The 17,500-nt window shown below is 42.3% G+C and overlaps 1 protein-coding gene across 1 annotated transcript in view; it reads left to right on the top strand.

The window, feature by feature from the left end:
• The window catches only part of LOC308364549 (receptor-type tyrosine-protein phosphatase mu-like), a gene marked incomplete at both ends in the record, with an annotated part of 185,601 nt that overhangs the window by 65,278 nt on the left and 102,823 nt on the right, over positions 1–17,500 (top strand). The window contains 2 exons of the mRNA XM_080837711.1: positions 11,001–11,324; positions 13,498–13,607. Of these exons, the coding sequence (XP_080693837.1) occupies positions 11,001–11,324; positions 13,498–13,607 (434 nt within the window). The remainder of the gene's footprint in view (positions 1–11,000; positions 11,325–13,497; positions 13,608–17,500) is intronic.

The following is a 17,500-nucleotide window of genomic DNA, read 5'->3' as shown; positions in this document are numbered from 1 at the left end:
CACTCTCCTCTTTGACCAGTTCTCCTGTCTTTAACCTTGCCACCTTGTCACACATCCTCATCCACCAGATTCTCCCCCTCAGCCAGTTACAACCCATCCCATAGACTACAGGCTATGAACTAGCCATTAGGAGCTAAAGCATGCTTTTCTGGTTATGCTGTAGCTCCTGTTTTTGCACTGATGCTAAATGATATGTCTGTTACTTAAATTATTTTTACCGTCTTGTTGAAAAAGGACATGTGTTCATTGGTGCTGGTAACAGATGGACTGTCCTGTTAGCACGAGTGTGTGTGTGTTGAACAAATGGAAAGGATGCAGCTTTATAAATGAATATAAAAGCAAAGAAACCCAACAAACAAAAACACAAACACAAACCCAAACACCTCTTTGAGTCTTGGTTTCCCTTGCTGATGGCTTTGTGTAAACTGAATGGCTGTCAGGGGAGCATAGTAAGTCATAGCTGTAAAGGAATGTAAAGGATGCAGCAAACAAACAAATACATAGTTTAATTTTACACACTCTATCTGATTCCAACGTTTCCTCATGAATCAAATGTTCTGAATAGGCCAATACATTGAGTAATCAGAGAATGTTATTTTACTTTTACCCAGAAGCTAAGGATCTCCTCACTGATGGTGACATTACTGTAGATGGTGTATGCCATAGAGTGGTTGGCACAGGGCGGCTTTGCCAGCTTCCACCAGGAGTTTTAATCTGGATCAGTAGTGCAGGTGATGAACTCTCTAAGTCTCCAGAAGAGTCTGCTTGAAGCAGGTGAGATGTTTCATCTCCGTGCAGCGTTGCTCCAGTGAGACTGCTGGGTCCTTCACCACTGCATCAGTGCGACACACACACACACACACACACACACACACACACACACACACACACACACACACACACACACACACACACACACACACACACACACACACACACACACACACACACACACACACAAACTTACACACACACTTTCCCCTATTTCTATTTCAGTTATTGAGTTGTTGAGTAGCTGTAGCTGTGATGAGAATCAATGCTGGTTTCTCCACCAGTCAATCATCCTCAGTCTTGCTATTCCCTTGCTGATGCGGCCCTGAATATCCTTTACAATTTCTCATTTGGAAATTACATCATGAATCTCTCCTTCTGAGTTGTGTCTGTACTTTGCAGAAACCTCATTAGGGTTGATTTCTGTCGGAGTGGTTGAGTCACTATGAAACTTTGTTCATGTCAAAAATAAAACTAATGACAATCCAACATCCCCTCTGGTCAAAAGAAATTCTGTTCTTGTCCTTTCTTCCTGATGTTTTCAGATCCAAATTAAATTGTGGAGTGATAGCCCCTCCGCTGTTTTGGCCAATCACTATCTGCCTTTCTTTCTCCCATTAACAGTATGGTGTGTGCGTGCATGTGTGTGCATGTTTGTGTGAGTGTGTTTATGTAAATATATAAATATGTTTTTGTGTGTGTATGTGCTGTGTACATTTATATATGTGTATATACTGTATATATATATATATATATATATATATATATATACAGTGGTGGCCAAAATTATTAGAACACCTGACAGATCTGAGAATAATTAGCTTTTTTTTGCCTCCAAAACATGATTTAATTTCATAATGTTCATGAAACATGCAGATGGCTGTTCTGAGCACAAAAAAATATCAGATGAAGTGAGTCCTACTGTTTTTAACCACTTTTAACTTTAATAAGTGGTACGTCCACCTTTTGCAGCAATTACACCAACACATCTCTCTGGCATAGAGTCAATATATTTCTTGAGAACTTCAACACAAATGTTATCCCATGCCTTCTGCAACTCAAGCCAAAGGCTTTCCTTGGAATTTACAATAGATCCGTCGAGTTTATTTTCCAACTTGTCCCGAATTTGCTTGATGGGTTTGAAGTCCAGACTTTGATAGGGCCGCTCCATCATTATCAATGTTCCAGCAGATTCCTTGTCGCCAGTAGATCCGGCAATAGTTAAAATAATGTTTAGGGTCATTGTCCTCTTGGAAAATAAATCCAGGCTCAATAAGATGTCTCCAAGAAGGAACTCCGTGCCTCACCAGAATGTTGTGGTATACTTTTGTATCCATGATGCCATCAATTTAGCCAAAGTCACCTGTTCCTGAGGCTTAAATTGCACCCCACACTATAATACTACCCCCTCCTTGTTTAACTGTTGGCAAGAGACACTCATTTTTATATCTCTCCCCCTCACTTCGTGGAACATACACGCTTTGCTTGTTGCCAAACTATTAAAACCTGGACTCATCAGTACACAACACTTAAACCAATCTTTCTTTGTCCATTTCTTGTGTTCTTTTGCAAATTTCAGGCGTTACACTCAATTGTTCTCTTTCAGTAATGTTTCTTTGCTGCTATTCTGCCAAAAAGTCCTTCTTCTCCCAGTTTCCGAAGCACAGTTCTTGAAGACACTGTTGCACCATTAGTCATTGTGATGTTAATCTCGTCACACAGTTCTTGTAAAGTCTTTCTTTGGTCCTGAAGACTGAGAATTTTGAGATGCTTCCTTGTGTGTCTGAGAGTTTCTTTTTGAAACCTCTCCCCTTTCGGTTCTGGTGCCATGGTGGTCTAAAGTGTACTTTACAGTGCTTGGACTGCATCTCAAGTCCTTGGCTATGCGGCAGTAACTCCAGCCAGCATAAAAAAAAAGCCTTTATTCGAACCCGTTGCTCATTTGTTAGCTCCTTCTTCACCTTAGCCATGTTCAAAGAGCATCATGTGCTTCAAGACTGCTTCTAGAGTCTTTGGATCTATACCATTTGGTGGTGTGGCCTCAGTGACAAAACCCTGATGTTACCAATCACTTAATGAGCAGGATAGGCCTTGTACATTCAAAAAAATCGCCGAGCTGTGTCCTAAGACTCTTGCATCACCATCCATTTAACCACAATAACACCTGACAATGATTACACAAGTAATTTGGCTTCTTCTGTGCAGGAACATGATTGTGTGAAATTGACAGTGAAATAGGCCTAGCTTGTTTTTGTACGGAAAATGACCTAAATCTCATTATGCTGGCTCTATTCTATGGTTTATAGAGCCTAATGATGACTTTGTAGATATTTCATTAGTTTTTAGGGTATTTTAATGGCCAATCCAACAAAAACAACTGAAAACTCTTAAATATGTCTAGTGTTCTAATAATTTTGGCCACCACTGTATATATATATATATATATATATATATACTGTATATATGTGTGTGTGTGTGTGTGTGTGTATGTGTGTGTGTGTGTGGGATGTGCGTGTGCGAGTATGAATGCGAGTGTGAGTGTGAGTGTGAGTGTGAGTGTGAGTGTGCGTGTGACTGTGAGTGTGACTGTGAGTGTGAGTGTGTGTGCGTGTGTGTGTGTGTGTGAGTGTGTGTGTTATGAGGCCTCTAAAGTCTCTGTAGGCTCTGAGTCTGAGCCCAGTGTCTAGGTGTGTGACCCCAATTATGGGACAGGAGTGTGTCTCTGGCCTCAGAATGAGAGTATGGTTTTCCCTGCCTGGTCTCTTCTGTCTCAGGCCCTTCTGCCTGCTCTCGAGGCCCGGGTGTATAAGACACCTGAGGTGACGTTTCACCTGAAGTTTTCCCTTAAATGTCCCTTAAACTTAAGGATGTTCCATTAAAAAGGGATCATGCATAACTTGCTTTTGTAGCTTCACACACACTGCTTAGCATATCATTTGATATCACTAGAGCTAAGAAAACAATTGTGTGTTTTGATTTGGGTCTAAGGGTTCAGGCTAGACCAGCCTCCAACTATATCAGAACAAGGGGCAGAACACAGACGGTCAGAACACAGCGATCAGTGATGTCATGTTGTCAAGGGGATGTAGTCCATAGCCCTGTGTTGCCTTCCCCTTTTTATTGTAACAGTGTATATGAGTGAGTGTGTATGTATGTATATATGTGTGTGTGTGTGTGTGTGTGTGTGTGTGTGTGTGTGTGTGTGTGTGTGTGTGTGTGTGTGTGTGGGTGTGTGTGTGTGCGGGTGTGTGTGTGTGTGTGTGTGTGTGTGTGTGTGTGTGTGTGTGTGTGTGTGTGTGTGTAAGTGTACATATGTGTGTACGTATGTATGTGTTGTATCTGTTATCTCTCTTTTCTCTTTCTCACTCAATCACTTTGTTTATCTCTCTCCATCTTTCCTCTCTTCCTCTCCATCTGTGCCCCATTTCGCTATTCTCTTCTTTTTCATCTCTTCTCTTTTGCCTCGTTTTCGCTCCCTCTCTTTCCCTCTATCCCTTTTTCTGGCTGCCTTAACTTCTCTCTCTTTTTCTCTCTCTCTCTCTCTCTCTCTCTCTCTCTCTTCTTCTCCTGAGAAGGTAATGGCTTTTTGATTATTGGTCATCATCTGCCATCACTGTGGATATGAAAATGACTCCATAAGTGTGAAAGCTTTGTCATTACCCACGATCCCTTTCTGCAAACACAGCAGGGAGGTAATACTAAAAGACAAACAAGTCAACAGTCAGGTTCTCCTTTGCTCTCTCCTTCAGTTTCTCCCTCCCTCTCTCTCTCCTTCAGTCTCTCCCTCCTTCTCTCTTTCCTTTATGCTTTTTTCCCTTACCCTTTTATTTTCTTCAACTCATTTTCAGAAGAAAAGCAGTGATCGGGATAGCCTAGGTTCTACAATTGAGCTTAGAATGATGATTTATGTGTGTTTGTGTATATGTGTGTGTGTGTGTGTGTGTGTGTGTGTGTGTGTGTGTGTGTGTCTGTGTGTGTGTGTCTGTGTGTGTGTCTCTGTGTGTGTGTGTGTGTAGGTGTTTGTGTCTGTGTGTGTGTACTCATCTCTCTTCAGTGATTTCTGGGGCAGTGAATCCACCTGCTCTGCTCTGCTGCTCTCTTCAGATAAAGACACCAGAGACAGCAATAATGACCTGACACCCACTTAATGAGTCTGTGTCTGTGTCTGTGTCTGTGTCTGTGTCTGTGTCTGTGTCTGTGTCTGTGTCTGTGTCTGTGTCTGTGTCTGTGTCTGTGTCTGTGTCTGTGTCTGTGTTCAACCAATCCCAGCAAGGGTGTGAGAGATGGAGGTGGAGATAAAGATGTAAAGCAACATGGCGAGAAGATTAAACTGCCTAAACAGTTAAGGATGTCTCTGACCATGAATACAGATATCTCCTTTTTTGAGAGAGAAAGAAAGAGGGAGGTAGAGATAGAAAGAGAGAGAAAGAGAGAGAGAGAGAAAGGGAGAGGGAGAGAAAGGGAGAGGGAGAGAGAGGTATATATAGAGAGAGAGGTAGCGAGGGATAGAGGGAGAGAGAGAGAGAGGGAGAGAGAGTGAGAGAGATAGAGTGAGGTAGCGAGAGAGAGAGGGAGAGAGAGTGAGAGAGATAGAGGGAGGTAGAGAGAGAGAGAGAAAGAGAGAGAGAGAGATGTGTTTGATAAAGACCCTCTTAGAGCAGAACTGTGTTGGCCTGCAGTGAATCTGATAAGAGAATCATTCATTGGGCACTGCAGCTGGGTTACACACAGAGCCCTATATCACTGCCTCACACGCACACACACACACACACACACACACACACACACACACACCACACACACACACACACACACACACACACACACACACACACACACACACACACACACAAGCGTGCAATCACATAGAGAGAGGCACACACACACACACACACCCTCATCATCAGTGGTGATGAAAGAGTGAGTGTGTGCTGCTCTCTCCTGTGTGTTGTGCAGGGGGCTTTTCTCAGGGGATTGCCCTCTGACATCCTCGGAGACACACACATGAAAAGACATGTGAACACACACACACAAACAGAGGACACACACACATACAAGCATGCACTCACAAGTGCATGTATGCAAACACTCTCACACACACCCTGTGTAGACTGTTGCAGACATGCCCATTTTGCTCTCATTCATTCGGGACTAAGGACTTTTCTCTGTTTTGTGATTTGGAGAACCAATAAATGTTTCCTCCGCTCTGTCTGACACACATGAATCTTAGATTACCATACAAACAAAGTTCTAAATTGACATTGGGCCTCATGCAGGAAGTGATATACAAACACATCCTCGTACCCACAATGTATTATTTCAATCAATTAATCACCAATGGGTTTCTGATGGGTTCACTAATGTTTGCTCTTCTCTTAGGTAACAGAGCATTTTATAAGTTGTCAAGAGCACTCTTACCAAGTTAGAATTTTTTTTTTTTCACAGTACACAATTTCCTTTGTCCAACGCTGATAAAGGTGTGATGGGCCTTAGAGGGAACAGGAGGCCATAACAGGCAGGTCATTTAGTAAACATTATTTAAATGTCAAACAGTAATGATGAAAAGCCACTAATAGTCCCATCTAAATGTCAAAGTCAAATGATTCAATTAGTACCATGAGAGAAGATACAGGTGATGATTTACACACTACACTGCATACCAATATGTTCTTTGAAAAAGTGTGTGTGTGTGTGTGCGCATGCTTAAGCATGTGTGCGTTTGTGCCCTGGTTTTTCTGGTTCCAGGTGATTTTTAAACACAGGTCAATCAATTTCAAATCATGTCTGTCTCTCTCTCTCACACAAACACACACAGGCACAGACGCACACACACACACTCTCGTCATCAGTGGTGGTGAAAGAGTGAGTGTGTGCTGCTCTCTCCTTTGTGTTGTGTGGGAGGCTTTTCCCAGGGGACGGCCCTCTGAGCTCCTCAGAGACACACACATGAAAAGACGAGTGAAAGAACGGACAGATGAAGAGAGAATGAGGAGTGGAGGTCAGGATCCCCCCTCTAGCTCTCTCCATCTCTCGCTTCTTTCCAATTTTTTCTTCTCCACTCCTTTCTTCAAAGCGTGGCTTTTTGACCCAATGTATCTTTGAAGAGGCAGGAAGGGAAGTTAATTGTTTAGACTTGGCTGTCAAGGTGTGTCGTCTCACACACACTCACAAACACACACACACACACACACACACACACACACACACACACACACACACATTAATTCTCATGCATACACTCATACATAGACACACACAAGTCCACATAGAGAAACATACACTCACACTCTCTCACACACACACACACACACACACATCGATGCTCATACTCATAAAAATCCCTTCATCTCTTTTCCTCTTCCCTTCCATCCATCCCATGTCACCTCTACCCCTGTCATCCTTGATGCTTTGGTTGCTTCATGTCTCTGGTTCCAGTTGCGCTCCATGTGTTATTTCTCCTCTTTATGGAAATATAATGAGGTGGAAACAATCAGCATCTGTGGAGGCCATGATGGCTCTGGCAGCCATGGTGTATTATGGAGAACCCAGCAGCAAGTAAAAATGTGAGGACCTTAAAGCAGCTGGGGTCAAGAGCAGGTTTAGATGCTCATGTCAGGACCTCCACACTTAGCATTGGGGTCAAGAGCAGGTTTAGAAGCTCAGGTGTTCTCACAGGTTATGAGGTGTTTGGTGCTTGTTTGTGGAATGATGATCAAAGCTAACAAGCTGACAGGAGACCGTCTGTGTACTGTACCTGTGTGTAAAACCTTGCTACTGGCTATGACCTGACAAAGTGTGTGTGTGTGTGTGTGTGTCCGTGCGTGTATGTGTGTGTGTGTGTAGAATTGCCTGCATGTGTGTGTGTGTGTGTGTGTGTGTGTGTGTGTGTGTGTGTGTGTGTGTGTGTGTGAGTGTGTGTGTGTGTGTGTGTGTGTGGTTGTGTGTGTGAGTGTATAAAATTGACTTTGTGTGGGTTCTGGCATGGTCATGGCTGTTATTTGATTTGCGTGGTTTGCCAGGCCTCCTCTCCCTCTGCTTTTCAGTGGAGCTCTGCTGAGTGGACTGCTGGCTGCTGATAGTTCCGCAAATAGTGGGATTCCAAACTCCCATTTTCTGGATGGCTCTCCTGTAAACACACACAATAACTGGGGTCTTTCTGCACTCATTCTTGAACTATGTTTGCCACTATCATCCCCCTCATTTCCTTTGACTATCACATTCTCACACACATGCCCCATACACATACACACAAACACACACATATACATCAATCCCCCCATTCCTTTTGACTTTTACACACTCACACACCCACACCCACACACACACACACACAGACACACACACACACACACACACACCCACACACACACACACACACACACACACACACACACACACACACACATATTGTGTTTGCCTCTATCAATTTTCCCCCATTTCCTTTTGACTATCACACACACAAATAATCACAATCACACACACACACACACACACACACACACACACACACACACACACACACACACACACACACACACACACACACACACACACACACACACACACACATACACACACACACACACACACACACACACACACACACACACACACACACACACACACACACACACACACACACACAGTGCTGGATTAGGCCTTTCAGCTCTTCTCACTGGTAGTAGCAGGCCAGCTGAGGAAATCAATAGCTTTTAAAGCATTGTTTGAATTAGGCATGCAGCCTTGTTTGTTTTGATGCCTCTGCTGCTTTACAAAAAAAAAAATATAAAAAAGTAAAAACTATCCAATGAATTTTGTAGTGCAGACATTCTTTCACTACCTTCAGGGTTCCCACAGTCATTGGAATCCTGGAAGTCATTTTCCAGGTAAATTTATTGAAAGATTTGATGTCATGCCATTTGACTATGTTGTGTGTATGTGTAATGAAATGTATTATGTTATTGTGCTCTTCCAAGTTCCATTGATAATGTTTTGTTGTGCCGTGCTGCAGTGTGATCATTTCCACTTAAATTGACATCCTAACTGGCCATTTAGAAAAGGAATGGAAGAGGTTGTTTTTTAATTTTCCTTGACTAATTAGTCCCAACCTGTAGAGTAAAGTATGTGTAGGGTCTTTTAAAGTTCATTAAATGTCTTGTAATGTTTGACATGGAAATGTTTTAAAATGAAAGAGTGGTGGAAACCCTGTACCCCATTGATTCAATATCCAGTGTCTGCTCCCCAAAAGAAGCAGTGATAAAAAATGTACTTGTCAAGGGGAAAGGGGGGGGGGGGGGGGGTACAAGAAAGTGTGAGGGTGTGGGAAAGGGAGGGACGGATGGGGGGGGGGGGGGGGGGTACAAGAAAGTGTGGGGGTGTGGGAAAGGGAGGGACGGATGGGGAGAGAAAGAGAGAAGAAGACAGAGAAATGGTGAGGAGAGAAATCTAGGAGAGTGAAACATGAAAATCAATATGTGAGAGAGAAAAGAAGGGCTGGATAGAGGGAGAGAGAGAGGGAGAGAGAGAGATGGAGAGGGAGAAGGGAGAGAGTATGAAAAAAGAAAGAGAAAATCGATCAGATAGTTTTCTAAATTGTCGAGAGGAAAAAAGTGGTGTGAGGCGTACAAGTCTTAAACTGTCATATTTGTTTCATATTGACCGCACCATCTGAGAGTGCTCTGAGAGGTCTTAAAAGCATACACACACACACACACAAACACAGAAGTCTGGTGGGGGTGTATTTACATGCTCAGGTGCTGCTGCAGCAGGTGTACCTATATGCATTCCTTACAGGTTAAGGGCCACGTGCCATCTGCTTGTTTGTTGAATGAACACTCAGGACTAACAAGCTGACAGCTGGCTGTCTGTTTAGGTGTGTGTAAAACATTGCTACTGGCTATGACCTAACATAGGTGTGTGTGTGTGTGTTTGTCTGTGTGTGTGTGTGTGTGTGTGTGTGTGTGTGTCTGTGTGTGTGTGTGTGTGTGTGTGTGTGTGTGTGTCTGTGTCTGTGTGTGTGTGTCTGTGTGTGTGTGTGTGTGTGTGTGTAGGAGCTGTAAGGGAGAGCAGCTGTGGGAAATTGAGCTCTGCCCGACTGTAATAGGAGGGAAAGTTCCACAGAAAATGGACTTTGAATTCAACCTAGAATGGAAATTGATCTGATTACTCCTGCCCCAGTAGGGACAGAGAGACCAAGAGAAAGAGATAGAGAGGTAGAAAGAGAGGGAAAGGAGGGTTGGGTGAGAGGAGGATCAGATGTAAATGGATAGGAAAGAGAAACAGTGAAATTCTATTAAAGGAGACATGGTGTGTGTGTGTTTATGTTTCAGGGTGGGGGTTAGGCTTTTGCTGTTGAAAGGTGAGACAAGGTCTTGAACAGGAGCAGAGGGAGCACGTGTGTGTGGATGTTACCTGCTATGTACTGACTGGGCCTCCATGCAGCTCCAAAGGACATTTGTTCCCTGTACAACTAGTTGTTCTCTTGCTGTACGGTCTCATGAATAGAGAGTGAATCAGAGGATGCATTAACCTTTGGCTCTGAATCACAATGCAGCTTTTTAAATGCAGTTAAAAGGCAGTTAATCAGACAAAGAGCTAGAGTCTGCCTTTATGTGGAGTTATGGGCCCGTGTGCTTCCCAGCAGGCAGAGTCCGTTCTGGTTAGTGATCAGACTGAGTTATTTAGTGCACCTGCAGACACACAGGACTGACTCTACCGTTTACAGACTGGGAGAAACCATCACTGAGACTGAGAGTCTATGCTTTGTGTGAGATGTAGGTTACTGTCAACAGAGTTGTGATGTCACCATCTCAGATGCTTCTGGTAGATGAAGTAGTCAAGGGCCTTGTGAAACACACAAAATAAAGGGGACATTTGAAATTCCAGTAGAAAAGAGAGTTAAATATTTTATATTTTCTAATCCTCATTATGGTTCCTACAGTGTTGCTTTTGACATTGGTATTCCTTACATAATAGTATGCAATTGATATAATAGTATCATGGGTTTGTTGTGTTGTTCTAAACACTGTATAATACTTTTTTAAACACTATATACAAATATAAATACCAAATTACATGTTTTTGAAATGATCCTGTTAAAAATCTAGTATCACACTTTACCTCTTTAATTATTTTTTAAATTTGTATTAAAATATCTGTCTCGATGAATGTAATCGTTGTGTGCTGTCTTGAAGATTTGTCCTGTCTTGTGCCTCTCTGTCCTCCTGCAGAGCCCATGCAGGGCCCGCGCCATGTGGAGGTGGTGGATGTGCAGGCCAGGCAGGTCACCGTGCGCTGGGAGCCGTTTGGCTACAACGTCACTCGCTGTCATAGCTACAACCTGACGGTGCAGTACCGGGAACGTGTGAGAGGAGGCGCCGGCGAGCAGGAGCAGCAGAACCGGGAGGAGCTGTGCCTGGACACACTGAGCAGCACACCGCAGCACACCATCCACAACCTCACACCCTTCACCAACCTCAGCCTCCGACTGCTGCTCAGGAACCCAGAGGGGAGCAAGGAGTCTGCAGAGATCCACCTCCAGACAGACGAGGACGGTGAGGACAGAGAGGGAGGAAGGGATGGATGGGTTGGTGGAAGGCATGGGTAAATGGATGAATGGGTTGGTTGAAGGCATGGGTGAATGGATGAATGGGTTGGTGAGTGGGTTGGTGGATGAATAGGTTGGTGGAAGGCATGGGTGAATGGATGAATGGGTTGGTGAGTTGGTTGGTGGATGAATGGGTTGGTGGAAGGCATGGGTGAATGAATGAATGAGTTGGTTTCATACACATTGGGTTGGTGGAAGGCATGGGTGAATGGATGAATGAATTGGTGGAAGGCATGGGTGAATGGATGAATGGGTTGGTGTGTGGGTGGATGTATGGTGGTGAGCTAAGAAAGCCAGGGAGGCAGAATGGGTGGAGGGATGGATAGGGTGGTGGAATGGAAGATGACTGATAGTTACCCTGCACCATCCTTGGCCTCACACTTATCAAACCAACCTGTAAATATGGAGTGGGTGAAGAAAGAGACAGATAGAGAAAAAGATGAAGCATCCCCTAGTTACATTAAAGCACCTCAGCTGTCAGGCTGACTAACTTCTGACATCAAAAAGACAAGCCTTTTAGGATAGTTCACCTTTTTGAAGGTGGGGTTTAGAGATATATCTGTGTTAAGAACAGACGTTTATCCGTTTCATCTTTGACAATGAAGTTTCTTCGGTGTCCCTGTGGAAGCAGTTGTAGAAGATGAAATCAGTCACTGCTCAGACACATAGAGAGACATACACATACACATGCAGACAAACATGACACAGAGACACACACACACACAGACACACACGCATTGTCTAACACAGAGACGTACACATAGACACACACACACACACACACATCAGGGTCAAAGGTCTCCCGCAATAATGAGTGAAGGTTCTCTAGGCTTTTACTGACTGAGCTCAGCTTTTTCATTATGGACCTCTCTGCACACACACTCTCTGGAAAGAAGCCCCGTTATCACTGTTATACGCGCGTGTGTGCGTGTGTGTGTGTGTGTGTGTGTGTGTGTGTGTGTGTGTGTTTGTGTGTGTGTATGTTCAGGACCCCAGGAGAGAAGCCACAGTGGCACATACACACTTTTATTGAACCGAGAAAAGAGCTAATTAGGAGCATGTCTTGTCACTGTGGCTGCGGTGTAGATTGAAGCATGTATCCATCCTCCTGGGGTCTTACCTGAGTGTGTTCTCTCTCTTTCCCCCTCCCTTTTCAAATCTTCCTTTAACCCCCCCTCCCCCTCCCTCTCAAATTCAAATTCAAAATAAGCTTTTATGGCATGACCATAATGTTACACAGTTTTTCCAAAGCATTTTTGGTTGGGTGTATACACTGTGTTCACAAGATACATCATAAGGGAAAGGGTAGAAACAATAAAATAAAAATAACAATCATCAAGGACATGAAGCTATGTAAAGATGAACATGAACATATTGTATATTTATATATATGTAAATTATGTGAATGTATGGGCTGTCCCTCAGTTTATGGGAGGACGTCACGTATAGTGGACTGAGGACGGGGCATTCCTCATTTTCTCCAATGAGGCTTTAAAGCCTCTCCTCTCTGCTCACTAGCAGGAACTCAGGAAGGACCTCACCAGTCTTTTGCAAATAGTTTCTCCTATTGTCCTCATATTTTGTGCACTGTGTCAAAAAGTGCAACTGTGTCTCTACTGTTCCTTGGTTGCAGGGGGGGGCAGTTTCCCTTTGGCTGCCAGGTTTGTCTGTACCTACCCACCTCTATGGCCTGGCTGTGTTCCCTCTCTCTCTCTCGCTGTCTCTCTCTCTCTCGCTCTCTCTCTCTCTCTCTCTCTCTCTCTCTTTTATTTATCCTCTTCCTATGCTGAGACTGTCTTGTTTTCCATGTGTCAGGGTCTCTCTAACATTCATACACATTGTCTCTAAATGCATACTGCACCCCTTTAATTGCTATAAGAGTGGAAGTACTACAACAAGTTATAGATTGATTGCACATACACATACGACACCATCATACACATCCAATTTAATGAGTGAATGTTAAGAACTGAGTTCTCTCAGTGTGGCTGTGACATGAATTAAATATTATTGAATCTCCTGGGGCACTACCTATCTCTCCTTAGTTATTCTGTAATGTGATTCTCAGAGACAGTAACCACTATTATTAATTGTCTCGTGTGGACTTCATTTCCCATCAGTCCCTGGTGCAGTGCCTCTGGACTCCATCCAGGCCAGTGCGTATGAGGAGAAGATCATCCTGAAGTGGAGGGAGCCCACTCAGAAGTACGGAGTCATTACTCAGTATGAGGTGAGAGACAAGGAACAACAGCACAGACACCCACATCTATAAGCCTACACAAACGGCCATGAAAGACACCCCCCCCCCCCCCCCCCCCCCCAATGAAAATCAAGTTTTTAACCTTGTCTACATGTCCATATGTTTTTTATAGATAGGCATACCATTTCATTAGGGAAATCAAGTATTTCCACCTTGGAACTGCAGTGTACCAATAACAAGATACGTAATCAGACCGCCTGGGTTTGAATGTCACAGAACTACGGAACCAATCCCCTCAACTTGCAGAGTGGGGATTTACATCTCATTAGCATAAGGCTATGTCGAAATAAGAGCTGATTCAGAAGCCAGGTGTAGCATCTGCATATTCATAGCTCCACAACTACTCAATGTGGCAATGGTTTTTAGAGGTTTTTTATATGATATGGGCCATTCTACCGAATTCGTGTAATATGCAGTCCCTCAACAATAAAAACTATTTACAAAACAATTAGGTATTTAGGCATAGATATTTAATTAGAAAATGTTATGGTCTATATAAACCCAATGCATTACATGAGATAGTGATAAGCTAAATATATACAAAATCATCATTTATAGGGTACTTTCTATTGGGAAGTAGCTGTCCCCAACCCTGACATCTAAATTTCAATGCCTTTAAATAACACTTTTCAATTTTTTTAGATTTTTTTCAATGATTTAATTTCAAAGATCTTTATGATTGGGTTGAAACAGAACTTGGAATATTTAGATTTATTGTGGGTTTAATTTTTAAATCAATTTTCTATACATAAAAAATCATGTCCCTAGTTTTCATGTCACTACCGAAACACAAGAGTTTTAGTCCATTGGCTGAGCCTGTGTTTTAGCCACGACTCTGCATTTTTGACCATGCAGTGACACTGCATCTCTGACCCTCATGGTTGAATGGTAAGTAGCTAAATCCCATAGTTTTTATATAAATGTGTTCCAAAGTCTGAAAATCGACGTGTAACCTTAAGAATTGTCACTACCGAAACGCATGTTTTCTTCAATTAAGTAAACCTTTTGGGGTTTCATGGAAAATCTTATGTTTGTATGTGTGTTCACCTCTTCAAAGATGTGTTTGCATGCCGTGTGCTTGTTAGAATTCTTTATTTATGCTTAAAGTTAGCTAGAATTGTCACTACCGAAACAGTCACTACCGAAACATATGGTAGTGACCTGATGATTTCAGTAGTGACAAAATGAATTGGTAAGTAGTTCAATCCCATAATTTTTAAATAAATGTGTTGTGTGGACTAAAGGGCGGCCCAGAGCACCTTTTGGAAGATTTTGGGAGAGAAATGAACATCCATCCAACAGTGCAGTCACTACCGAAACACTGGATGTCACTACCGAAACAGTGCAGCACTACCGAAACACAGGATGTTTTGTAAAAAATTAAGTATATTGAGTAATCAACTAAAATGTTATGATACTGATTGGATTAATGTATGTTCAATTTCATCAATGAACAACTCTGGAATCAATATGATCAGTATTTAGCATTTTACAAAGAAATATTGCACTTAGATTTTGATGAATTGTATAAATTGAACTTGAAAATTTGGTAAAAAATTCATTTTTATGGATTTCATTGTGAAAACCTTCAAGAAATATTTGTAAAAATACTCTTCAGAGAAGGGAAGGAAACACAATCTGAACAGGTCAATAATAATACTTTTTTACTATAGTAAATGTGATGTTTCGGTAGTGACAATTTTTGGAAGAGGAAAAACATTCCAACACATTCTGAAAATACAATATAAAAATTGACTGTTCTTTTACTAGATAAGTGTACTTTAGATATGGTACAATATACATACGGACAAAGTTTTGGGAATAAAACATAAAAAAAATCCAAATATTTCCGACCTGACTTTGCACCAATTCGGTAGAATGGCCCATATACAAAATATCATGAGTGAAATCAACAGTATGAGGTGAGAGACAAGGAAGTCCCCGAAAGCTACTGACTTAAAGAATATCCGTTATTACGTTGACTAATTATGGGTCTTTTATTATCTCTTAGAACAACACAGACACCCAGCCATCAGACAACCTGTCTCTCTGGTAAACCAAGGAAAAGATTGTGTGAAACTACATTCATGAACCTAAATCATATCAGACAGAAATCAATACACAAGCTGTATTCAAGCTCAGTATGGCAATCAAGATTGACGCATTGTTTTACAGCTATAACGTCTCAACTCCGAAACTTTGCTTTTATAACACATGAACCTAACTGAAATATAATGGTGTTGGTTGTCTCTGTTTCAAGTGAGCCCACACTGAACGATCCTCATAATGAGTTTTGGCAAGGTTATAATCTGGTCTATGTTCAGTGTGGATGTGCCGGTTTTAATCTGGCCTATGTTCAGTGTGGATGAGCCGGTTTTAATCTGGCCTATGTTCAGTGTGGATGTGTCGGTTTTAATCTGGCCTATGTTCCGTGTGGATGTGCCGGCTTTAATCTGGCCTATGTTCCGTGTGGATGTGCCGGTTTTAACCTGGCCTATGTTCCATGTGGATGTACCGGCACACACACAAACATACATTCCTACTCCTAGAGACTGTGCTTAGTCCCCAGAAGTTGGCAGCCTTGAAGCCTGAGTCCTGCTCTTTGATTTGACTGTATCAAAGGGACTCAAAGTGAGATCCCAGAGACAAGCTCAGATATCAGCCCCACATCACATCTCACCTCCTCTGCCCCCACCACACCCAGGGTACACTGCCATGCTTTCCCCTCAGTTCTTTCTCTTTCTATCGCTCTCTCTTCTCTCTTCTCTCTCTCTCTTTCTCTCTCTCTTCTCTCTCTCTCTCTCTCAACTCAGTGGCTTGGGCTCATTGTGATGGCTGGTCTGAGCTCCTGCCCTCTTTCTTCTGTTTTGAGAGAAAATGAACAAATGAAGACAGTTGACAGGTCACAACCGTTTCAGACCAGTGAAGGTTTATCAGCCTTTAATCTTTTAGCTGGGTTCTACTCACGTGTGTTGAACACACTGACAGATGGACCATTATGAACTATATCAAATGAGAACTAAAGGATGAAAGAACTCCGTTTTAAATGTCTGGGTTAATTTCTATGTTCCTACCCAATCTAACCCCCTCTTCATTTTCCTCCTACTGAAGGATGGCCATGGCAAATGGACCACAGAAGATCCATCTTAAATTAATTTAACCAGAACCCTTAGAGCATACAATTCATTCTGACAATTTTTTTAATTTAGTGCACAATCAGTAATGTCACACTGAATACAAATGAATCATTCAAATGCAAAAGCTGATGTGTCGCGTGAAAGGCTTGCTAAGGTTGCATTTTTAACTCTATATCCCACTTCATTTAAAACTTTGTTTCTTAATTAATCCGTTGGCTTTTATCTTTAAGTGTTTTTTTTTTTAAATTAAGACAAATCCTGCAACCACTTGTGTGCCGGAATAAAAATAATAATCACCCTTTCAATTGGCTGTTGTGATTATTGGATTTGGAAGCGTAGCCTATGACATTTTGTGATTAAGAGCCATATGAAGAGCTCCTTGAAACACTGTGGAATTAGTTGGAAGCTGAATTAACTGGCCTTTCAAAAGAAGGCCCCTTCTGTGTTTGCTAATTAGAATTATATTGGAGCACTTTGATTGGAGGCAGAATGAAAGTGTATTTTTAAGTGGGCCTTATAGATAGGCTCAATTATGGTCAAGTAAAAAACGACTTTCAGGAAGCCCTTTGCCTTCCTCCTCTGAAGGCCCTTTGTGGTTAAAGGCTCAGAGAAGGAAGTGATTCAGACTCACACTGCATGTCTTAACAGTATTTGCATGTTTGAAATGTTTGAAAAGATCAGTCCTAATAACAAGTCCTCATTTTTGGATTGAATTGTCCTTTGTTA

This window comes from Sprattus sprattus (assembly GCF_963457725.1).
Source record: "Sprattus sprattus genome assembly, chromosome: 4".
In the NCBI taxonomy this organism is placed as follows: Eukaryota; Metazoa; Chordata; class Actinopteri; order Clupeiformes; family Clupeidae; genus Sprattus; species Sprattus sprattus.
The sequence above is the reverse complement of the archived record's forward strand: the minus strand, read 5'-3'. Positions and strand labels throughout refer to the sequence as shown.